The sequence below is a fragment of the Falco rusticolus genome, chromosome 10 (genome assembly GCF_015220075.1).
Source record: "Falco rusticolus isolate bFalRus1 chromosome 10, bFalRus1.pri, whole genome shotgun sequence".
Classification (NCBI taxonomy): Eukaryota; Metazoa; Chordata; class Aves; order Falconiformes; family Falconidae; genus Falco; species Falco rusticolus.
The window spans coordinates 23,517,434-23,541,391 of record NC_051196.1 but is presented as its reverse complement, the minus strand read 5'-3'; the positions used below and the strand labels follow the sequence as shown (position 1 = coordinate 23,541,391).

General features: G+C 45.0%; 1 protein-coding gene across 1 annotated transcript in view; it reads left to right on the top strand.

The window, feature by feature from the left end:
* Window positions 1-19,653, top strand: part of COL20A1 (collagen type XX alpha 1 chain) — a 44,714-nt gene extending 25,061 nt beyond the window's left edge. The window contains exons 20-37 of the mRNA XM_037403314.1: window positions 810-948; window positions 2,669-2,811; window positions 3,192-3,301; window positions 4,067-4,225; window positions 6,227-6,304; window positions 7,016-7,102; window positions 9,490-9,543; window positions 10,523-10,618; window positions 11,143-11,196; window positions 11,543-11,596; window positions 11,941-11,994; window positions 13,465-13,536; window positions 14,243-14,278; window positions 15,598-15,664; window positions 16,230-16,418; window positions 17,766-17,843; window positions 18,639-18,794; window positions 19,293-19,653. Of these exons, the coding sequence (XP_037259211.1) occupies window positions 810-948; window positions 2,669-2,811; window positions 3,192-3,301; window positions 4,067-4,225; window positions 6,227-6,304; window positions 7,016-7,102; window positions 9,490-9,543; window positions 10,523-10,618; window positions 11,143-11,196; window positions 11,543-11,596; window positions 11,941-11,994; window positions 13,465-13,536; window positions 14,243-14,278; window positions 15,598-15,664; window positions 16,230-16,418; window positions 17,766-17,843; window positions 18,639-18,794; window positions 19,293-19,306 (1,640 nt within the window). The 3' untranslated portion in view covers window positions 19,307-19,653. The remainder of the gene's footprint in view (window positions 1-809; window positions 949-2,668; window positions 2,812-3,191; window positions 3,302-4,066; window positions 4,226-6,226; window positions 6,305-7,015; window positions 7,103-9,489; window positions 9,544-10,522; window positions 10,619-11,142; window positions 11,197-11,542; window positions 11,597-11,940; window positions 11,995-13,464; window positions 13,537-14,242; window positions 14,279-15,597; window positions 15,665-16,229; window positions 16,419-17,765; window positions 17,844-18,638; window positions 18,795-19,292) is intronic.
* The last annotated feature ends 4,305 nt before the right edge of the window (window positions 19,654-23,958 follow it).

The window sequence follows — 23,958 nt, the reverse complement described above, 5'->3', positions numbered from 1 at the left end:
GAATAGGTGAGGGAATCCAGACTGAAAGCACCCTGTTGAAATAAAATTGTAGCCTTTCCATCTGCTAAAAAATGAGCTATTGCCTTCATCCCAGCCTGCTGCAAATTCAGATTAACTAAAAAAAGAATCCTAGTTGCAAGATCTTGTCATACTGAACAGAAAAATGAAATGAGAAAATGACTTGGAGCTTTAATGGTGAGCGGGGAGAGTGAGATGAAGCTGCATGAACCAAGCAGGCGATTGTCAGAGATGTCAGTGGGAGAAATCTCTGCAGACCGCATAAGGCAGGTGACCCCTGGGTGTCTTGTGAAAACAGAGAGAAATAGAAATGCTTATATTTTAAAGTTCTTTCCTAATTTTTCTGACTCTTACATATAAGGCATTTCAGAGCAGAAGTAATTTTTTCTCCCTCCTAGTAATTACTGGACTGGCTCCATGTCTTGTGAAGATTTGCATCTGGTTGAAAAGGCGAAATTATTGGAGTAACTTCTTTCACATTTGTTTTTTCATTCTGAACGTTTGAAAACACAGTTGTGAAAGTCTCCATCTTTAGTCTGTTCTTCTCCAAGAGGAGAGGATTACAGCGAAGGTGTATGCAGGGTGCAGGCATGAACTGTTTTCCTTGGCTGCCACTTGTGGAGCACGCTCCAGGTTTCTAGTGGGTTTGCACAGCCTTGATGGTGCCGTGTTGCTCTGGCGCTTTCTCCTATTGCCTTCTCCATGCTAGCTAGAGGCTAATTCTACCTGTTCTTCAATCACACTTCTCATTTCTAAACACTTATTTTTCTCTTTTTCTTTGTCTGCTCCAGGATTTGATATGATGGAGATTTTTGGCTTGGTAGAGAAGGAATATGCCTCCATTAAAGGCGTAGCCATGGAGCCCTTCATATTCAGTGGTTCCCGTACCTTCACCCTGTTCCGAGACACTCAGCTCACCCAGAGGACTAGGTGGGAGTGGAGCTGTGACCGGTGTCATCTCCATGGTCCGTCTCATGTGCACACATTAGCTATGCTCACAGCAGAGGAGTATCACTGATCTGTGGATGAATGGTGCAGCCCCACTGGCAACTTCAAAATGAAATGATAAAGTTGATGAGCTAAATCAGACCGTACTAGACTGAAAAGAACGCCAGAGAGTTTTTCCTTAATATATTAAGAAATGAACCTCTGACTTTCCTCAAGAGGAATTGTAACGTGCCACACAGAAGTTAAGGCGACACAGTAGGGTTATTCATTATATCTTTTGCACAGCCCCACCATTTTCACAGCGAGGTTTTTCCTTTTTACCAAGTCACTTTTTCCAGCAGTTTTAGTTGCTGTGATGGGCATAAGGATCATGTCAGGTATAGACGCTGCACCATTCTTTAGGCATTCCATCCACAACCACATACACTTCAGTGATGGCAGTTTGAGGTCATATTTTCATCCTCAATCCCTTCTCCCAACATCTCTGGTGTGGAGACAGACCTGCTCTCTGCAGCTTGGTCTGTATTGATGAGAGGGCATAACCAGTAGCTCTGGGCTGTGACTTGACCCTGTTTCACTGAACACGAAGCTTCTCAGCAGGGTCCCAGGCGGGCCAGGCAGCTCCCATGACCTCATTCATTTTTTACAATGATAAATCAGGAATGATCTGACTCCTGACATTCAGTGCTACTTTGTTTAAAGCCTAATTACTGAGGCACTGGCTCAGTTTAATCTTAGTTAAAGAAGCAAATCTTCTTAAGAGTAAACAGAGTGGGAGAGATTCAGAGAACCCTTTGGTCTAAATACTCAGAAAATTATGGGCAAATCCTTTTGTTCAGCTTCTATATATGCCTTTCCAAGGACATTACTCCTTCAGAAACAGAGAGAGAAAGAAGAACCTGGCATTATTTATGAATCAGTCCTGAAAAGACGCTTGATGAGTTGTGTATACGCCCATGCAAATGTGTCCTGTTTCAGATTACAAATGTATTTCAGGCATAACCAATTTGACCTTCCTCATTGCCTTGTCTCCTCTCGCTGCTGCTCCTACCCAGGGTGCTTTGATGGGTCTGGCAGCGGCTGCGGAGGGAGCAGGGTTGTGCCAGCAGCTGCTGACCGGCATCGCTGCACAGTCACGAGTTCCAGCGCTCAGCCCAGGTTTTGCAGCTGGGATGCAGGGACCCAGAGGGGGCTTTCTGTGGGCTCTGAGCTTATTCCTGAAGGGCACGTACACTGATGTCTGCCAAGGCTTAAAGATTTACCCCATGAATACAGGAGAATTATTCCTCCTTCTTGAAGAGGAGACCTGGGGCAGTGTTTTGGAGCCTGGCAGGGATGTTTTGTAAGCTACACTGGGCTGTTTTGAAAAGCATCGAGGCTGCACCCACTGTGTCTTGGCTTTCCCCAAGGCAGCTCTGGCAGTGATGGACTGACACCAGCTGCTCCACCTGGGTATCCCCCCCAGCATGAGGGCAAGGCCCTTGAGGGCTCGTCACTCAGCACAGGCTTCAACAGCCTGAGGTGGGTGCACAGAATAGGGGTCAGGCTGTCTCCTGGCATATCCTGTTCAGCTCCTGGGGGTGAAGCTTTTCCAGGCCACCCTGCCCAAGAAACAAGATGGATGAGCCCTCTCTGTAGGATTTTGCTTGCTGGCTCTCGCTGCTTTAAGCTTCTGACCCTTGCTTGGCTTATCTTATTGCAGTGACGTCCACCTCTTTGCAATCCCACCTGAACACACCATCAGCATCCTCCTGCGCCTCCTGCCCGAGACCCCCAAGGAGCCCTTCGCTGTGTGGCAAATAACAGATGAGGACTTCCAGCCTCTCCTTGGCGTTAACCTTGACCGTAAGGTTTCTTGTTGAAGACATTGTATTAACATATTTTCATGTTTGTGTGAGCAGCAGAACTCCTTTCGGCATTCACTTGGCAAGTTCTAACGTTTTTGTTACACAGCAGCAGTTTTTCGGGAAGCTTTGTTTTGCTGCCAACCTTGCATTTTAAATACCGTCTGGTGCAATTAAAAGGGGTACTTTTATTTTTACTCTATTTGTAACATATTCAGTACTTTTACATATTCTTTTTCGTTCCCATTCTTTAGAAGGATTTCATTATAACATATAAAGTCTTTCACCATGTTTAAACCTATTTATTTACTATTGTTCATACGTGGGTGAAATCAATTCCTCTTTAATTCTAAGCTGTTATTTGTCCTATTTTCCCTGTAGCCAGTAAGAAATCCTTGACCTATTTCAATCATGACTACAAGGCTGATTTGCAGGAAGTCTTCTTTGACCAGCAGGAAGTGAAGAAGATATTCTATGGGAGCTTCCATAAGGTCCTTATCAAGAGAGGGAGAAACATGGCTCACTATCTCACTCCAGTCTGAGAATATTATGCCATTGATGTGTTTTGCTCAGAGTGAGGAGTAATTATACAAATGCTTTGCATCCAGATTGCTAGGAAACTGGCAAACCTATTTGATATGCTGAAGTTTATAATTGTGAAGAATTAAGGTTCATCCCATGTTCAGAATATGATTTCCGTATGTTGATTGCTTCCCTTTCCCTCCCAAAACTCCAAAACTGAGGGGTTTTTTTAGGTCTTGATAACCAGGAAAACCTGAAAAATTAAACATTTTTTTTTTTTAGAATTTGGGATTTTGGTGACCAGTTAGTGCTGGAAAGAAGGAATAATAAAATCTAGCCTTGTGAGAAAGCCACCTTATTGCTCATAACAGGGTGGGGTTTTGGCCACCTATGTCCTCAGAGCAAAGATATCCCACCCAAATGAGCATCAGGCATCTGCAGGCAGTTTCATTATTTAGCTAGATCTGAAAACTGAATTATTAAATACTACAACTCCAGAAAGGCTTCTCCCAAGGAGAGGTGAGGGCAACATCAGGGAAAAGTGCAGTGTTGCACAGCAGACACAGCACATACTGAAACTTATTCCTGAGCCCCCCTTGATCCATTTGCTCCCTAAAAACACCCCGCCAGTAACACCAGCAGTCTGGGAATTGGGCAGAAGGCATTACTGTCTTTAAAAGACTCCCTCATCTCGTCGCGGAGCTCCAACCCACCTCTTTCCACCTGCCGCCCAGGTGCACGTGGCTGTGAGCCACTTCAAGATCAAACTCTATCTGGACTGTAAGAAAATAGCAGAGAAACCTATCAACACTGTCGGCAGCATCTCCACCGCTGGCTTCATCATGCTGGGAAAGGTGACGAGGACCAGAGGACCCAGGAGCGGGTCTGCATCGGTGAGTCCCCAGTGGCTGGGGAGTGGAGGGGGGCTTAAATTTGGAGCTGGCTTGGGTGGGCAGATGGAGAGGAGTGCCATCTCACACCCTTCTGACTCTGAATTCCTCCAAATGCTGCTGTGACGCACAACCGTGCCCTGATTCCACTGATCTCCATGATTTTAATGAGCTTTCCTAGCATGCTGTTTCTCCCCCTCGCTTCCTACCTCTGTTTGAGGTCTGTGATCAGAGGCAGCAGCGTGAGCATGTTCCGGAGGTGCCTTCAGCTGGCTGCATCGTCTGGGGACCAGGGGAGCACAGATCCTGCGCTAAGATGCTGAAGCAGACAGAAGGGTTCCTTGCTTCTGCAAGGGAAGGTTGTGCACAGCAGCCCCCACCCAGTGATATCGGGAAATGCCAGAGACTGAAAGCAGAGCTGGATGCGCCTCCATCTCCAGCCTGTTTGGGATTGCCTATCTGCATGCAAATGACAGGGAAATAATCTTTACTATAGAGGCTCTTCATCAGCTGCTACTTGAAAAAAACCCAAGGAACCCAAACACTCGGTGCCAGCCTGGGGGTATTAGTGCATCACAGGAGCCCACTCCCTGCAAAAAGAGGAGTAAGGGGAAGCATGGGCTTGGTGTCATGCCCTGTGACAGCCCGGTGCATGGTCCAAAGGGCAAAGCCACCCAAGTATGGCATTGCCTGGCATTCTGTTGCTGTACTTAGTCCCTAAAACAAGTGTTAAATACCTGCAGAATAAGGGGCAAGTTCATTACTTGCAATGTGCCAGTGGGACTGTAGAAAATCCTTCACGACTTATGTGAAGCTTTTACTCCTTGGCTTTGCTTTTAGATCAAGAAGCCCAGGGGAAAGCAGTGCATCAGTTGATTTATGACTTCCCTTGCCTCAAAGCAGCACAGTAAAAACAGTTTGTCCCATATGCCTTCCCAGCTGCAAAGAGAGAAGCAGAGATCTGAGATATACTGGGAAAAAAGTGAACACTGGAATTGTCTGTAAGATATGAGGTCATCTGTGTAGCAAACCAGGAGACAGTGGTATTCGAGCAGTATTCACTTATTTCCTGAATAAATTCTGTGTTAATTTGATCGCAAGCCTGGGGCAACAAGGCAGGAATCTGTGCTTTCCTTGTCCCCCCCAAACCCTCCCTGCTAGCAGCTTAGCTAGACAGAGCGAGCTAAATAATGAACAGCTTTGCGCCATCCCTGCTCCCACTGCCTTTCAAGCCCAGAAAAGTTTCATGTCTTCCATGGCTCTGCTGCCCTTGAGAAGGCAGAGTGTCTCAGTACTGGTTATGATGGAACCTTATTTAATTTAAGATATCTTTAAATGCCGCTTGATCTATGGGGCTCATCTATACCTGTATGCTGCTTGCCACACTGCCTGGACCGTACAGCTTGCTTGTTGTTAAATGCATGGAGAGGAAGGAAAAAAGATGAGAAATGGTGTCAAAGAAATAAAAAAAAAATCTGCCTCATAATTTTGGTTTGGCTTTGTGCAGCGTGTGCTCCTTTGTCAATCAGAATGGGCGCATGTGGCAGTTGAGGGATGTGGTGAGAGACAGGTTGGGGTTTCTTGGGAGGGGATCACATCTGTCCTGGGAAATGCTGCTGCCACATTTACTGTTGTGTCCATGCCCCTAAGGGCAGCAAAGCAAAGTTTGCTTTCACATTTTGGTGATGCTGGAGCCCCGTTACTTGAGAACCTGCCTGCTGCTGCAGGATTGTGAGTGCACCACAGACTTGGCTTTTGCTACTGTGAAGCTGCTGGCTGACTTGCTTAGCGAGACACAGAGACCTGAGGGCTTGTAAAACACCCTGTAGCCAGGGGTACCTTTCATCTTGTGGCTTTTTTGGGCACACTTATAGCTGGGATCACATGGAAGAGTCCTGTTAAATTATCACTGAAGATTATTTTTAGCACTTGAATGTCCTGAGATTTGGTGATGGACTGTGCATGCCGCTGCTACTTTCTTGTCAAACTCTCTTTTTCACCCAGTTCCAGCTGCAGTCTTTGCAGATCACTTGCAGCAGCGTGGGGGCAGAGGAAGACAGATGCTGTGATCTCCCTGCACTGGTAAGACACGAGGGACCACTCTGCTAACTGACATGAATTTGGGGGTGATGGAACAAGTCCATGGCACTGACATGACACTGCAAAGACTCAAGAGGGAAACCATTCTTTTTTTCTTTTCTCTTGGGATTAACATCTGTGTGTTTCTTGGTGAAGTGAACAAAACTGTGTTTGCTTCAAAAGAAAACAGAACTCCAAACCCCGGTGCAGTGTATATTCTCATCTGTAACAGCAGCTCTGACAGTCCTACGGCTTTGCTGCCACCTCAGCCCTGTGCTGAGTCACAACATCCCCCTGCTCTTCCTTTCCTTTTCTTCTCAACACAGAAACTTGCTTTGTGAGGTGTACAAATACTTAACAAGGAGAAAATTATCCTCCAGTATGTGTTATATAAATTTTAGGCAGGACTGGTTCATATATTTTTTGTCTAAACTTGTTATTTATTAATTATATTTTATTTATATTTATATATCTATATTTATATATGTGTACTCATTATATATTTAGGTATAATAATATATATATAATTTATTAATTGTATATTAAACAGAAAAATAAAAGAATTGCTCACAAAATTCTCTCAGTGGAGTAGAGAAAAATTCTGCTTTTCTCCAACTGAAAGGCTGAATTTTGAAACACTGAAAATGTTACCTCTGATCCATCCTGTTCTTGCTACGCAGCTGCTCATGCCACTTGGGCTTGTTTTTGTTTCAGAGGGATGAGGACACCTGCCCTAGCTTAGCTCCCGCCTGCTCTTGTACGTCTGGCCGCCCGGGCTTGCCAGGACCTCCAGGGCCCCCTGTGAGTTCACCTTCCACGCAGCATGTTGCATGCACGGGTGTTGATTCATGTTGTTTGGGCATGGTAGGCATGAGGATAATGCTCCTGGGGTTCCGCAAAATTTTAGAATCAGAGAACCATTTAGGCTGGAAAAGACCCTTAAGATCACCGAGCCCAACCGTTAACCCGGTGCCGCCAAGCCCACCACTAACCCACGTCCCTGAGCGCCACATCTACGTGTCCTTTAACCCCCCCAGGGCTGGTGACTCCACCACTCCCTGGGCAGCCTGTCCCAGTGCTGGGCCACCCTCTGGGGAAGGAATTTTCCCTAATATCCGACCTAAACCTCCCCTGGCGCAACTGGAGGCCGTTTGCTCTTGTCCTAGATGCCTCCTCGCGCAGGGCGAGGCTGAGAGGTGCCCTTCAGATTTCAGATGCTGATGAAATGGGGAGATGGCGAGGTGGCAACACAACAGCTGCAGCTGGGAACAGGCTGAGCAGTTCCTGGTGCCACGTTAATCCTCTTAGGAGAGGAGGACGGGTCACCCTTGGTGCCTGCAGAGATTTCATGGATTGGAGGCTCTGAAATTCTTTGTAAATGAAAAAAAAACAACAACAAAAACCACCAAAACCAACCCACCACAAAACCTTCCTATCTGGTTTCTGTGTTAGGTAGGAGCCTTCTAACTGTTGGAAGGGGGGTGGGGAGATGGCAGTGAAAAGAGAAAGGGGAGACACTGCAATCCTGTCTGTCCACAAAGCTTTCTCCCTTTACAGTGAATGTGCCCTGCAAGAAAACCCTGAAGAAAAAGAGGGGCAAGTGATAACAGTCATTAAGTATGTAACATGCTCAGGGATAAAAGGCAAATGCAATATTTTGCGCTATTCATCATGGACACAGGAGAGTCACCGTGGGCTTAAATTGCAGGAGAAAATATTCCAATCAAACACTAGGAAGCAGTTATCAAAAAAGTTTGCTTTTTGAAAGTTTTGGGGAAAAACATTTTATTTGCACAAGGCAGCTGAAGCCTGACAGCGTGTCCAGAGCACTCCATTTCAACAACTCCGGGAGCTTTTCTCCTGGAAAATAACCATTTAGTAAACATTGGCCTCCTTTCTCAAGTGCACAGGTTTCAGATCACCTCTTGCATTACTGTGGTTTAACCGTGAATTCAGTTCCACGCTTTGCAAGGAACAGTGCTTCATTGCCGAGTAATTATGTGCTCATTCTGGTGGAAGTTTAATTAACAGCACACTCCGCTATCACGGTTTGCTTCAATATCCTAAGTGCATAATTACCAGCTTGCATTGCCCCGTGGTTTAAACATCGCTGCAGTATAAGTCTTTAAAAAAAGCAGGACTCTCTTACGCATTAGAGAAATTACGGTTTTGACACATAACCTTACCCTCATGCCACTAAACCCTTGATAATTTGCTGCAGTCACAGGAGCACTCATTGCTATTTTTAAAACTCCAGTTAGCAGGGCTACGTCCCACCTTGTATTTATCACTGCCCTTAATGAGTGTTTTTTACCAGGTCCAGCTGACTTCTGAAATGAGCTTCTGGGCATTTCTGAATGCACCTTTCCCCAAGCTGCCTTCCTGTGCCTTTTAATTCAAACCCATTGTGTTTTTTAGATTCAAAAATAGCAGCTTCCAGATTAAGATCACATGATATTGGTTCATGCCAGAAGACTGGTTTCTTCTCTCCACCCAGCAGTTCTGCAGACGCAGAGCTAAGCCAGGTGTCCCCAGAGCTGGTGGCTGTCCCCCACCTCAGCACGGGTTTGTTCTCTTGGGACAAGAGCATAAAAGCCAGCGTAGTCCCAAAGGGCTGTGGATGGGAGCACCACTCCTTTTTCTTCTCAAATGTCTTCCCAGGCTCACACGTGATGTGTCTCGGCATGGATTCTCTGCGGGAGTTGGAGGGAGGAGGTTGAAACTGCAGCTTTCCCTGCTGGGGGCGAGTGCAGTGCACCCACTGCCCGTCACGGAGGGGCTGTGCTGTTCCTCCCTTCTCTTTTCTACATTTGCTGGGTGACTTGATTCATTTTCTTCTTGTCTCCATTTGCTGCGAGCTCTCTGGCACAGGAAACGTGTGTCACTTCTTCACTGGTGGTGAGGGCAGCGAGGTGCTGGCACAGGCTGCCCAGAGCAGCTGGGGGTGCCCCGTCCCTGGCAGGGTTCGGGGCCAGGCTGGGTGGGGCTGGGGGCAACCTGGGCTGGTGGGAGGGGTCCCTGCCTGTGGAGCATGATGATTTCTAAGGTCCCTTCCAACCCAAACCATTCCATGGTTCTGTGATTCCCTGTGCATAGCCAAGTGCACCAGCTTCTGTCTCCTAGGCTCCTGGTTACACTGCAATAAAGGTGACAACATTCCTAATGGCAGCTTTGTGTCCTACTGGCAGGGCAGCCCTGGGAGAAGAGGACCACAAGGGGAGCAGGGGGAGCCAGGACCCAAGGTGAGTCCTGACACTCAGCACTACCTCTGGCTTTGTTTGCTTCAAGCTGCGCCAGAGTTACGATGCAGGAGTGCAGACTCCTCTGCTAGCGCAGCTGGATGTGTTCATTCCTGGTCTGGGCTGGACTCCTTAGGCTGGGGACTGTCTCACTGTGCCAAGCAGAGCCCGAACAGAGCTTTAAGGACTGATGCATTGAGGAGGATGGGTTCACTTATCATTAATTAAATGCTCAGTTGGGCTTTGGAAATTGAGATGATGAGCCTGATTACACTGAATTAATGCCATGTACGTGGTCAGCAATGTTCTCTGAAAGCAGCCTTGCTGGAAAATGGTCAGTCTTTGTGCTGTTCTGTGATTGTGGCTGCCAAGCCTCCAAACCAGACAGTTTGGTGCTGCTCTGGGGCAGAGCAGAGTGAGGAGTGAAGCAGAGCAAGAACCACGCAAAACCTTCAGGAGCAGTCCTGAGGTGAGCATGAGGAATGGCCGGGTATGGATCCCCAAACCCTGGTCTGTAGCAAGCCCTGGTGCAAGCGTCTGATCAACACAGGGCAGAGCCAGACCAGCCCATTGGTCCCCTTCTTTGGGATAACATCTGGGAAAGCAGCATGGTTACAGGGGGAAGATGCTAGGGAAGGAATGAGAATGGACGCAGATCTCAGCTGTGGGTTAAAAGGAACATTCCCTTTTGCTCTCTGGCCACCTTGAATAATGGGAATGCCCTGCTGCTTGGGAAGGTGAATTGTGCTTTGCAAAGCACCTTCTGCAGCTTTGCTGTCTTCTCCTGTAAAAGATGCACCAAAACAGACCTAAAAGGCAAAGGCAGCTGAGGTTACTAAAGACCCCCTCACTGCCCTGGATGATGTCATCCTGAATCCTGCAGATGGTTCATGCTGACCCGGGTCATGCAGTGCAGCCCATGTGGAGAGCAGGCGCTAATTGCTTTCTTTCCTTATGTTTGATTTCTTGTCTTTGGCTTTAGGGTGAACCAGGCCCACCTGGACAAGTAGGGCCAGAGGGTCCTAGTGGCCAGCAAGGCTCTCCAGGTTCCCAAGGAATCACGGTTCAGGGTCCTGTGGTATGTGATCTCTTCCACTGCCTTTTTTTTTTTCTGTCACTTGCTCTTTGCAGTTAGAACATGTCTCAGAAGTGAGTGTCTCAATAAAGCCCCCAAAACGTATCTATGTGTTTACATCATCCTTGCTAACAGCTGGACAGCTGCACTAGGGAGAGATGGTCTTTTTTTTTTTTTTTTTTTTTTTTTTCTTCATGCTGACAAACCCATGCATTTAGTCATTCTGGCAAAAGACTGCTTTTGTCCAGACTCTCCCTAATGAGCCTTTAATGAAAACAGCCCAGTGGAGTATTCAAGCATTTTTCTTTGCAATGATCGTCATTGCTTGGCAAGGAGCAGAGGTGGAGGCTGCTGCGTGCACGCCTGGGATGGCAGAATCCCCATGCACATGCTGTACATGGCTGTAAATTACCTTGTAGCACTGCAGAGAGCAGCAACAACCTAGGACGTGGATGTGGAGCAGGAGGATGTTGTTTGCCTTAAAGGGTGCTGCGGTGTGCCTAACTGTGCTTCTGTTCTAATCCAAGGGACCACCGGGAATTAAAGGAGAGAAAGGAGACACTGGAAGTCCTGGCATGCAGGTACTGGTAGACACCGTTCCTTCTAGTTGTTGAAGATATTTGCCCATTTTTCCCAGTAACTGCTTTGAGTGAGACTGAAAAGCCATAGAGTTATTACTGTTGCCTACTTGGAAACTGCCTTCTGTTTTGGAGTGTCCTCACTTTCCCCAGGGAAACTGAGTCAGTTGGTGCAAGAAAGACCTATCTGGAAGCTAGATATAATGGAATTAAAAGTGGGATAACAGCGATTGCTCTGTTTAACGAATAACTGTTTCCTCTTCCATCTTTTTCTGAAGTCCCCCGTTACAAGATGAATTAGGGCAATGACAATCAGATACCAACTTCACCCAGCAATTCTGATTTACAGGGCATTCCTGGTGCGCAGGGAGCTCCGGGCAAGGATGGTCTTCAAGGTGCAAAGGTAAAGTACCTTTCCTCTGAGTTTTCATGCATGGGTGCCTAAAATCCTGCTGTGATCATACCAGCAGAGACCTGAAACATTCAGTTCTCCTAATGCACTCAGTGCATAAATGAATAGTCTTTTCACAAAGTCAGCGGGATTAGGGGGAAAAAAATATTAATGTGGCCATCTTAGGTTTGGCCAGATTTGACCAGGTGCCACCCTCCTTGCCTGCTTGGCAGATGCATTTTTTTACCCATTCCTAGCAGGCTTCTGTTAACAGCAGCACATGGAAAAAACACCTTACTGCTTACTAGGTCCCTTTGAATCCTCTCGTTAATAAATGACTGGATTTGGCTTTGCAGGGGGTGAGGGGACTAGAAGGCACAGCTGGGCCTCCAGGACCTCCTGGACCAAGGGTGAGTACTCGCTGTGCTGTGTATCGAAATCTCTTCCTCAGCAGGGGCTTGTGGTTTCTGCTAACTAGCTGTCACCCAGAGGGGCGAGGGCAAAACCCCTTCTTGAGGCATCACAGGGAATTCCTGGCACATTGTCCAGATGTCCCCTTTCCCTGCCACTGTCAGGGCAAGAAGAAAAAGCTTGGCTGCTTCTGGCAATTTCTGGGGAAGCTTTGACCCAGCAAGAGGCTGCTTGTTCTTCTATTTTTGCTTTTCTGGTGCTACTGTTTATCATCTGTTGGTTGAATTTGAGGTATCTGGGCTTGTTGGACTGAGATCAGCAGGAGCTGCAGGATGCAGGCAAGTGTGAAAGGTTTCTCCCCACACCATTTTCAGGATTTGCAGCCAGGGCTCTATGTAGATAAATGTATTTGCACTCTGTTGTGCCCAGGAAGGCAGAACCTTAACATTTGTTGATTTACATTCATCTGCTAATCCAAATGCATCACAGCCCCTTCCAAGCTCTGTGAAACATGAGCTTCACGTGGGAAGATGAAACAAATTTGCTTTGAGGTGTTGGGTGGTGGATCTGGTAGTTACTGATGCTTGCTGCTGAACTATAGGGAATTTGGCAATCCTGAATAGTGTAAGATGGAGATTGCTCACTGCTGTCTTTGCATTAGACCCCACGGTAGTTGGGCTGAAGTTAGGTATTTATGGCAGCTGAGGTTGAGTTCGGCTTGTCACTTTGACTTGCTCATCCTGGGAAGATGTGGAGCTGCCAGGGATGAACCTCAGCTTTCTAAACGTGAGGAAATCACTGTAGCCTTCAGAGCAGGCTTTGAAAGCTGCACTGGTGCTGCCTTGAAGATTTCCTTCATTTTTGCTGATCAGAAGAGTTGCTAATCTCCATTGAACTTAAACATAATAGCTGGAAAGTTATAAAAAAGCATTTCTACTGGTGGTTTTTGGCTTATTTTTTCTTCCCTTCATGGCTCCAAAGGACACAGAAACGTCACAAAGAGGAGCTGACCAAAGAAGGCACTTCCCATTCTCTAAGCTGTTGTTGTGAAGTATTAGAGGAAAACACAGGTCTTAAACGAAAAAGCATGGTATTAGGAGGCTGAAGAAAAGGGTGATGCTCTAAGCTATGTCTAAATCTGAATATGTAATGAAGGTTTTAAAGCCTGTAGGGTAAAAATCACATTGCAGTTTGTTGGGAAAACTCAGCTTTTCTGTCTTGACTATAATTAAGACAGTAATAGGAAATGATGTGAACATGACTCATACATGATATACTCTTAACATTGGACTCATGGCTGGACGAGGTACTGACACAAACCTTAAGGCTCCAATGCCCTTCCTAGAGTCCTCTAAACAAAAGCTGCTGGTGCCCCTGGAGCTGAAGGGAGATGTCAGCCTTGAACAGAAAAAGAAGAAAGTTAGGAAGTTACTGGAGTTTTATCTGTGTCTTGTAATTACTGTCTGCAGGGTTTCCAAGGAGTGACAGGCTCCCGAGGCAGCAGCGGAGAGAAGGGACCTCCAGGTGACGTTGGGCCAACAGTAAGTTTCTGCTTTCGGGCCTCAAAGAAGGTCAAGATGTGAAATAATGCAGTGGAAACAAGCTGTTCCCACAGCAGTTCTCCCTCAGAACATTTTTTCACTATTTTTCTCCCTCAGAAAATTTTATTCACAATCATCCTTCTTAAGGAGATGTCTGGATATGCAAAGCCCAGGCCACTTAGCTGATGATAAAGCATTCAACAAATCCCACCTCCCCTTGCTCTCTGTAGATTCACAAGCTACACAAAACCCAACATGCCAACAAAGTTCTAGTGTAAGATTCTAGAGTAAAGCAAGAGAGTCCATTCTGAGCTGGAGTCCTGAGCACTGGGCTCCTAGGGGCAGCTGCAGGTCTAGATGTCACAGTTTTTTCTTCTTCTCAGATGTTAAAAGCCACCTGCTATGTTGGGAAATCTGTTCTAAGATTGCAGTTGAGGAATTTCTGCATCCCCATTGATAGTGCTTTATGCCACTGTTCCAGAAGCTGCTTTATTATTATTTTTTCTTACAAAAGAGACCAAAAGATTCCTATCAGCTTGAAGCTCTTCTAGTCACTGTCATGAGGTCAAGGAAACGATCAGTTTGGGAAACAAACTTCGTGCTCCATGTCCCACTAATGTCACCCACATCCCCATGGATTATTTTTTTTTCTCTCCTTTTCCTTTCCCTAGTCTTTTCTTTTTTTTTCTCTTTTATTTCCTTATAGGGGTTGCCAGGTCCAAAAGGAGAAAGAGGAGAGAAAGTAAGTTTTTTCTGGTACTAACCAACAGTTTCACAGTATCCCACACTAAAAAAAAACAAAACCAAAAAATGGATGTGGTAATCTGCTTGCAAGTTACGCTTACAAATACAAACCGGACCTTTCTAGTGTTGAGTAACTTCGTGTACCTGTAACTTGTTGCCTTTCCACTCACCAGCACTGGCTACGCCGGTGGGATGTAAAGAAGGCTGCAGCAGTCAGGAGCTCCTTAGTATCAATTGTAGCAATGAAGAAGAAATACCAGCTGAAAATCCATTCTTTGCTGAGACTTGGCTTCACAGAGTTGTTCTTTTTTTAATGTAGTGCATGAGGGGAGACTCGTTGGTAACGGTCCCCTGGTATGGCCCAGCACAGAGCCTTTGAAGGCAGGAGAACCACGCTGCCTGTGAAGGTTATTTTGTTGTGAGAAGTTGTTCTCATCCTGTCTTTTGGTTAAAAACAAACCCCGTGTCTTTCCAGGTGTCCGAGTGCTTTGCCAAGATTAATTTATGTGAATTAGGCTTCAGCCAGGGGTGAGGTGCTTCTGTCTCAAGTTAATGCCTTGGTTTATAATTATTAACAACATTCTCCCTCCATTTCTTTTTCTATACTTTTTTTTTTTTTTTTTTGCAGTGGAACTTTAATTTTTCCCCTGTCTTGAGTGTTGTGCTAAGCTTTTTTTTTTTTAAGTCTGGGTAATCTGCACAGTGATCCAGCCAGAAATGTATATTTTATAAACATTTTTGGAAGGGTGCAGTGTGTTAGTTAGGAAATTTCACAGCTACAGTCGATGTTTATTTCTAAGCAGCTTTTTGCATTTTTATCACTTTTCCATACTTCACTAAAACTTTTTAAAGGACCACTAATATATGATTTATTCAGAATATTGTAATGGTAAGAATCAATATTCATAAAAGATTTAAACAAAGATAGGATGTTGTAGTATCTGATCATATTAGATATTTTACATATCACAGAACACTGAGCTACAGACTTAGCATCCTTTTTGATAAAATTTGAGAGTGAAATTTACTCTCCCTTTCTTGGTAGCTTTGGTAATTATTGAGATTCAATCTGGGCTTTTTGATGTGCAGGAGAAAAGCAATTATTGATGTTTCCCAATTTCAATTTTATGGCTTCAGAGCTTTGTGATAAATAAATAAAGTTGCATTTCACAGTTATTAATGTCTCTGAAACTCAAGCTGAGGAAAAGAATGGGTAGAAAGCTATCATGTATTATGTTATCGATCCTTTCTAAAATGTATTAATACTTCCTTTTTCTTTTTTTTTTTTTTTTAATTTAAAAAACTGTTTCACTTTAGGGGGAACCACAGTCCTTGGCCACAATTTACCAGCTTGTTAGCCAGGCTTGTGAGCGTATGATCCAAAGTGAGTATAAGCAGCCCAGCTCCCGAGGGGGCTCACACCCCCCCAGCAGTGGTGAACAACACAGGAGGGGAGACAGTATGAAGCTGTGGTGACCCAGGGAGCTTCTCCGCCCTGTGCCGTGCGGAGCACCACGCAGAGCAGATGTCCCATCACAGGCTGTCAGGGCGATGCTGGTTTTATTGGGTGGCATCAGCACAGAGACCTAGGAAACCCTCTCGCACATTGCAAAGATGCCTTTATTTCTTAAATGGAAAAGTTTGAAACTAATTTGAAAGAAATTATTCTTTTGGTGATTTGTGCCGATTCCTCCTGAGGCAGGGTGCTTTTGGGAAAGCCCTGTGCTGTGATGCACGAAGAGAAGCGGCGTTTCGCCCAGGGTCAGGCAGCAAAGTCATGACTCAGCTGCCCATCTTCTTCTTCAGCCTCTGGGTTTCTCAGTTTGGATTGACAGCTTTTTAGCACTAGCTGATCATTCTAAATACCTTTTCAAACAACATCCTTTGATTTTGTCTCTTTTCTGAAGCTCCCAACCAAGGAACCATTCTTTTCTGTCTTGCCTTCCTAGCTCATGTGTTGAAATTTGACTCATTCATTCATGAACATGCCAGGAAGCCAGTTCCTGTTTGGGAAGAAAGGTTAAAACCTGGAGAACCAGGACCACCAGGTCCTCCAGGTCCCCCTGGAAGCAATGGAGAAAGAGGAGAAAATGGCATTCCTGGGCAGCCAGGCAAAGATGGATATCCTGGAGAAAGAGGTATGGGCAGAAGCGTTCATAAGCATTTTTTACTATAACCTTGATACTTTAACTAAACATTGTAGTGCCTCAAGCAGTACTGTAAAGATAACCCATGATATTATCTCATTTCATTGTTATTTCCTTTTGGACTTCTGTCTTCTAGGAAGAGAAACGCAAGTCAAACAGCTCAAAGAGAAGGGAGAAGACAGAAGCAGCTCTGTCTTCTTCTGTCTTCTGTTGCAAGCTCTGCTTTGAGAGGAAGGCCAGTTTGCTAGGATGTGTAGGTTTTGGGGAACAGAGAGTTTAATTTTACAGGGCAGGAGGTTTTCCCTATGGAAAGGCAAAAGAAACAGCCATTTTCACAGGATGAAGGCATGGTGGTGGAACAGATCACCTCTGGGCAGAAATGACGAGTCTTGGAAAACACTGAAGGGAAGGCATGAGGCAGCTGAAGCATTATTGAAAGTGGAAGTAGGTTTCTGGAGCAGTAGTTTGAACAACAAAAGCCTCACACATGACTAAAGAAATAGATTAATGTAATCTCAGAAAGCGGCATCAGTCATTGCACATGAATGAGTGAATGGTGGGAATATGTTTTGCTTGGTTTTGCAGACATTTCTCAGTGGCTCAAGTAATTGTCTGTCAAAATAAAATGAAAAACATTGGTTTCAGCAGTGTCCTAACACCTCTAAGTGACTAGAGATCTTCTGTTTAACATCCTAGTCTGGCACTGTTCAGTCATAGCTGGTATCTGCAAAGCTTATCAAAATGTCACCTTTAAGAGAAAACGGAAGGAACAACCTGCAGATGTTTCCAGTCTGTCCAGTAAGGAGATGGGAGAAGACAGGTCTCACTGAAAAACAAACTTAAGGACATGGCTGATTGAAATACTTTAATCTCAAAAATACGAAAAATGGTATTTTCTCAAAAAGCACCTGTTGCTCTGAGACACACTGGCTTTGTGAACAATTTCATACAAAACCAGCAATCCTGATATACCAGCACCAGTCAAAGAGATGGCTCAGCTTTGTGACTTGTCTGATCCAGGTGAAGGGCGTAGGGGTGGACCTCGCACCCAGGCCAAAGCACTGACACCAGCACTATGAATTTCTCTGCAAAAAAAACTGTTTTCACCCATATCAGGCTGCAGATCAATGCTAGTTGGAGCCCTGTTGATCATGGGCAAATCACTACCCTGGAAAAGAGAGTAGGTGCCCAGACAGAGTTAAAGGAAATAGATATTTCTCTGCACAGCCAAGGGCTTTGACTCCAACATCTAAGAGCCTGTTGGGGAGGCTGCAGGAGCATTAATTCAGGGTGAAATGCAAAATGCCATGAAGTGACACCTCTCTTTTCTGTCACCAGGTGCCCCAGGGCCCAAAGGAGAAAAAGGGATGTCTGGAGCCAGTGAGGAAGGGATCCAAGGACCCAGAGGCAGAACAGGTAGAGTGAATATAACCTCTTCACATTACCCCAGCGGTGCCATGCGGTGCTCACCAGCTGTCAGATTCAAAGTATCATTCAGCCTGAGGACCACTGTGGTAGGGCAGACTGACCTTCCCACTGATGGCAGCATCCTGGATGGTTCCTCTCTGCAAAGATGTAAGAGACTGCTCCAGGCAGTTTCTTCCCTCTGGTACCCAATCCCAGGTAATGATGTATTTTAATGACCTGCAGCATATCCAGGGAGTTTTAGTTTTGCTGCCTTTTTGCATGCAAGACCAGATGCTCAGGGGATAGAAGCTCTGAAAATTCAGCTCATGACACACAAGGGTTTTTGAGTAATGTTAGGATTTGGTGTATTCCTCCATCCTGATCCCTGTTACTTGGAATCAGTGGGAGGTTTGCCACTGACGTAAGCAGGCACTATCAAAAGAGTGAGGTCAAACATATTCTTCTATATTTAATTTTTTATAGTTGGGATGTAAAGACAAAAAAAACCAACAACAATGACTCTGGGATGGATCTTGGGGTTAGGGTGATTTTCTGCACTGACGTGTAGGTGGACTTCGGATTCTCATAACCAGGCTCCATTTTTAGCCAAGCTGGGCACCCTTAAGGTCAAGAATAAGCCTTCTAGTTACTGGGATTCAGAAAAGGTTTTCCAACTGGCACACCCTATTTTTTACCAAAATGAGGAAAAATTAACCACCATGTAGGATGGAAAAAATATACATGAAGTATTACACTGCAGCGGCTAAACTAGATGTGCTACAGCTTACAGTGCTTCTTCTTCAGGCCCACCAGGAGAAGTTGTGCTGGGGAAACCAGGTCCGAAGGGTTACCCTGGGAATGCTGGTCCTCAAGGTTTTCCTGGTGTCAGAGGACAGCCTGGGCAGTCTGGATATCCAGGAGGCTGTGATATCTCTGGATGTTATGGGGCAGGCAGAAGAGGTAAGTCCCAGCTATCTCAGTATAAAAGTGATGATTTTGCAGCTCATTTCTGGTTACTTCTCTTAAGCCAGGCAGAGACCTTCGCTCATCCTTCAGGCACTGTCAGTCCTGCAAGAGCCCCTTTTGCAAAGCAATCAGGATGATTCATGTGCAATTCATATGGATAAATGCCAGTTCAATCGACTGCTCTTTAGCTGCCCTCTATAGATTAACACATAACTGCAGCAGCCGTCGATCATGTGGGGTGATCGTGGGGCCATCTTCAGTTCTTAATGTCCCCAGCCATATTGCCATGGTGGACAGAGAGGAGCAATATCTCAGTTAATACACACACATTCCATGGAGGCTCAGTTGTACAAAGTCCTGGGCGATGAAGAAAATCACTGGCACTGAATAAAATACTTACAAGGGAAAGCGTTAATTCTGTGCCATTCCTTCTCAGTACTCGACACTGATTTATTCATTTGCTCAATGGCCTCATCTCCTTTCCACACACAGATTTCATCCCCTGATGGCTGGTGCGGAGGCAGCTGAAGACATTGCTTTGCTCTGGAAATCTCTGGGTGGAAGCTCCATGCACTCCAAGAGAAGCAGCAACCTGAACACCAAATGTGTTGTCTGTGTTTTTTTAATGCCCCATCATTTCATTACGGACGAGTCGTTCAAACACCGAAGGCACCGACCCAGCCAGTGTTCAGATGACTCATCTGTCTGTTTTTCAGCCCTGGACATCTGCAGTGTTCAAACTCACATTGCGTGTCCCACAGCAAGACAAAGACACAGTCAGAGGTGCAGGTTGACAGACTTGTAAGAAAAAGAATGTATTGAAATGCTCAGAAAATAACAGATAATTTTTGTCCATTTGTCTGCTTGTTGTTTATTTTTTTGTCGCTTGTTATTCTGGGTCCCCAACACAGAGAAAAACAGCACCTCATGGCCAAAGATGCAAATCTACTGGAGCAAAACTGCATTTTTCTGTTGGCTGCCAAGGTAACAAAGTCTAGCACCTTTCTGACTGTTTCTGCTTTTGGCAAAACGCTGATGGCTCCCTTGAGGGGTATTATGTACACATGCACCGCAGACAGCGTGATAACCTTCCCATAATGTGACAAACCCCACCATTTAGCCTTGCTCTCTGGGGCTCGGTAGCTGTCAAGCAAAGCCTTAGATCAGACAGAGCACACTTGTGTACTGAGAGGAGCTGGAGATTAACCTGCCCACCTTGTCCATCTCTTCCTCCTGCAGTCTGAGTAGCTACTTTACGTTTTAGCAGGTAGAATACTGAATAGCTCTGAGCCTGACTTTTAACTGTATGACATGGAGGTAATTGTGTTGTTACAGCCCATTCCTTGCATAAGCCATAGTCTAATATGTACCCACAAAAAACCGTACAGATACTGATAAAAATGTACTTCCTCTTTTGCAACCCCTGCTTCAGGTTACACTGCTTGTAAACTGTCCCTGCTTCCAAAAGAATTGTTTGTGAACTGTCATTTAAACTGGGAGCAAAAAAAAAAAAAAGTTCATTTTTTTTCAAAAGCAGAATGAAGCAAAAAGTTTCAGTACAGATTTTTCAAAGATGGTAAGAGGCAAAAAATGGAGCATCATGTATATTCTAGTGCACTTAGCTCGGAAGTGCAATTTCTGCAGCTACATGCAGACAGGTAGCTCAGTATTCATACGGCTATAGCCAACCTTTGAAAGCTTAACAGCAAATACATCCACATTTATAAAGTAGATTGTCATATAAATACCAAAAAGAAAGAGGTCTACCTTAAGAAAATTAGGTTGTTTAGACAAGGAAACCAAATATTATTTCTTCTTGTCATTATGGAAAAATCCTATAGAATTAAGAAATTTTGCTAAAGGAATATTTGAACACATCAGGCTTGTATGGGAGTCATCCTACAATAAGTCACATAAAAACATGATTACTGCTTCCCATAAGTATTTAAAGTAATCTTTGGCTTAACGTACATTCATTCTCTAGAAACTCCCAAGAATGAATGTTTTCAGTATGACATACATTCCCTTTGGAAAAGATAGGAAAATGCATAGAAATACCACCCTAATAAAAATAACATTTCTGTTCAATTTGGAGTTGCCTTGACATATAAAATAGAAATCTTTCTAGCTTAGATGAAGTGCTGCTGCAGACAAAGCTCCAGCCAGAAGAAGGACAGGTCAGAGGAGCTGAAGCATACAGCCCGCTGGGAGCACGCTGCTCAGAAGGGATGTGCTCACACCCTGCACACGTGTTATGGAGTTGGGGGTGTTTCCATTTATACAAGTCAAAGAGCTTTTGATCCGTGTTTTTCCTGTTCTCTAAAAAAAATGAAAACATTCTGAAAAGAAACCTACCAAACCTGCATTAAGTTGCATTCAGAATGGTTCTGCCTTAAGCACTGGATGAAAGGCGGTGGCTGAGATACCTGGCAGGTGCAAGGCAGCGGGCAGGGAAGGTGAGCAGGCAGGAGTACCCCCACCGCAGAACCTACACCTGCTCCCATGAAGCGCTCAGGGACCGGGAAGATAAGCAGTTTGAGGTGGAACATCTGCATTTCCCAGGTAATTCTGCTTCCTTTCTGATTTAAATCATTGCAGCCAAATTCCCAGTCCTGAACTTGCTGTTCTGTCGGTTCAAACCTTTAAAAGTAACTGCAGGTGATTTGAGATACAGCTCCTTTATTTTTCTTTATCAACTGTTTTTGAAAGTTGCCAATACCACCTCACTGCCTGCCTTGGGATTTAACCTGGTAGATTTTCACATGACATTTGCTTTTGTCTGATTATTTCAGTTACAACATGAAGGGTTGGACTTGAACAAAATTGGGTGCCAGAAAGGCTTATTGATTAAGAGACAGACAACCTGAACAAACAACTTGTCCATTTATGTTCCTAAACTTTGTCCATGAGTGGTTTTGTTTCTTTGAAATCATGGATATTTAGTCCACCTAGAATCACACCGCACACGTGCAAGCGGTTCGTAACCTATTACTTGAAGCCAAGGAGAGTTTCTGCTGAGAGATTTCAGGTGCTGAGAGTGTCCTAACCCAGCAGGGAATGCTGCATGCTATGGAACAGCAAAAAAGAAAAGATTTTAGAAGCTGGAAAAACACAGCAGCCATAAAGGTGGAGGTGCAGGGAGACCCTGCCCAGCCAACACTGCCGTTCCCTCCTCTGCCAGTGAGTACCGAATCCAGCCATTTGTGGATAGGATTATCCCAAACTCTTTGCTGAACACAACCTGTTGGTTTCCCTCTTGTGCTGTTTTTTAGCATGCTTTGTGCTTTTCTGGCCCCATTCAGCACTTTTAGTGCAAACTGTGGTTAAGAACAGTGTCATTCAATAGCAATGTCATTTGAAAATTTTTCTTGCAGCTTTCCTTAGTAGGGACCTTGTTCTCAAAGCTTTAATTGCTACAATGAAAGTTTGGATATTCTTTTTTCTGGATTTAAACCTGTTTTCTTGATAAATGTGAATTAACCACAGTGCATAAATTTAACATGTCCTTGTGAAATCCCTCACGTTCCTATAATTTCTTCCCCTTTGCAGGCTAATGCCTTTTCTGTCCTTATGCAAGTTCTTTGTCCTGATTTGCTCGTTCTTATTACTGCCCTTAAGTGATCTGTGTCATAGAGACTTTCTTTTCCACAGTGTCTCATATGACATCACCTCTTCAGTTTCCTTAAAATTTCTATCCTCCAGTCCTTAAATTGGGATAACTGGGTTTTTGTACCCCTGCAAAGTCCAACCGGTGTGGTGCAGCTGGATTTTGGCAGAGGCTGAGGGCCTTTCAGAGACAGATTATATTTTTGCTACAAGCACCACTTTAAGGCATTACATTGATCTCGGGAGTAAGATACAAGAAGCACAGGGGACTAATCATCAACACTGCTAACAAGCAGTTCTGACAAGGCTTTCTCCAGGGCTCTACAGCTTAGCTTGACCAGATTTAGAGGGCTGGAAACAAGGGGGGGATTCCTGGGTGGGGATGGAAGGTCTCATAAATGGACATTGCTGCGGGGTGTGGGGGGGTGAGCCCATAGGGGCTATCAAGGCAGGTGGGGCTGTTGTAGGGGGATTTTCCTTAGCGCTGCATGTGAACCTTACATCTCACACGTGCAGCTTTCTGCCTGCCTGTCTCTGCACAAGTGGATTTCCTCAAGTTCAGTTTGTTGATAAAGGTCCAGAGAGACACTTATCCAAAAGGGAGGTGATACAAACTATGCAGATTAGCTCATTGGAGAATGAGATGATATGGTGGAAGAGAGCCCTGAAAATGCTGGGGGAACGGGGATTGTATAGATCACCCCAGCAGCCAGCTGCAGCTAAAATACCCTGCATGCCCTATGGCTGGAAAGATGACCCAAAGTGAGCATTAGGGAACCAGAACGGTGGAGAGAAAAACAGAGAAATGGTCAGAATTTGCCACAGCACTCCCCAAACTAGCCAGCTGTAACAAGGTCTTTTACCATCTCATACCAACATACTCTTCGTGCCAGTCCCTCTGCTGCCTTCTCCTGGTCTCTCCTCATCCTGGGCACTCATTCTCTGTTCTCTCTTCTCCTTCCTCCTCTCTTCCTCTGCTGCTCTCTGTTCCTTGGCTGCCCAACCTCTTAACAGAACAGCCACAGCTGCACCTTATCTACATCAGCCACCCCCCACCCCTCTGCCCCTGAAGCCAGCCCACAGTTGTATATTATCAATGTTAATTAACCCAGATTCATCCCTCTACAATTACCCCCTTTTTCTTCTTTCCTTTATTTTTTTTTTTTTTTACATTTCATGCCTTATATTTTTAACAATCATTACAACCTTTTTACAAATAAACTTTTCATACAGTCCTTTATAACTCCTCTATAGGAATCGAGGTTGTTACAGTCAGGTTTCTATGCCTTTGCTCTTCCATTCATGGCCAATAGAGCTGTACTGGAGGGAAAGCATGAAACACTGTGGTGAGGATACAATCTCTACAATTAAAACAGAAAAGATCAGCATCTGTGTCTGCTTTCTGTCTTTAGGGTCTTTGGGCTTAGTTTTGTACTCCCAGATCTTGCAAACCAGTTACTTTGCTCTGGGTCTCTTCCAAGGCAGTTTTAGAGTTCCTGCTGTATCCCAGCCTTGCTTCCTCACTCTTCTTCTGATGTCAGCTTGTTCAGTC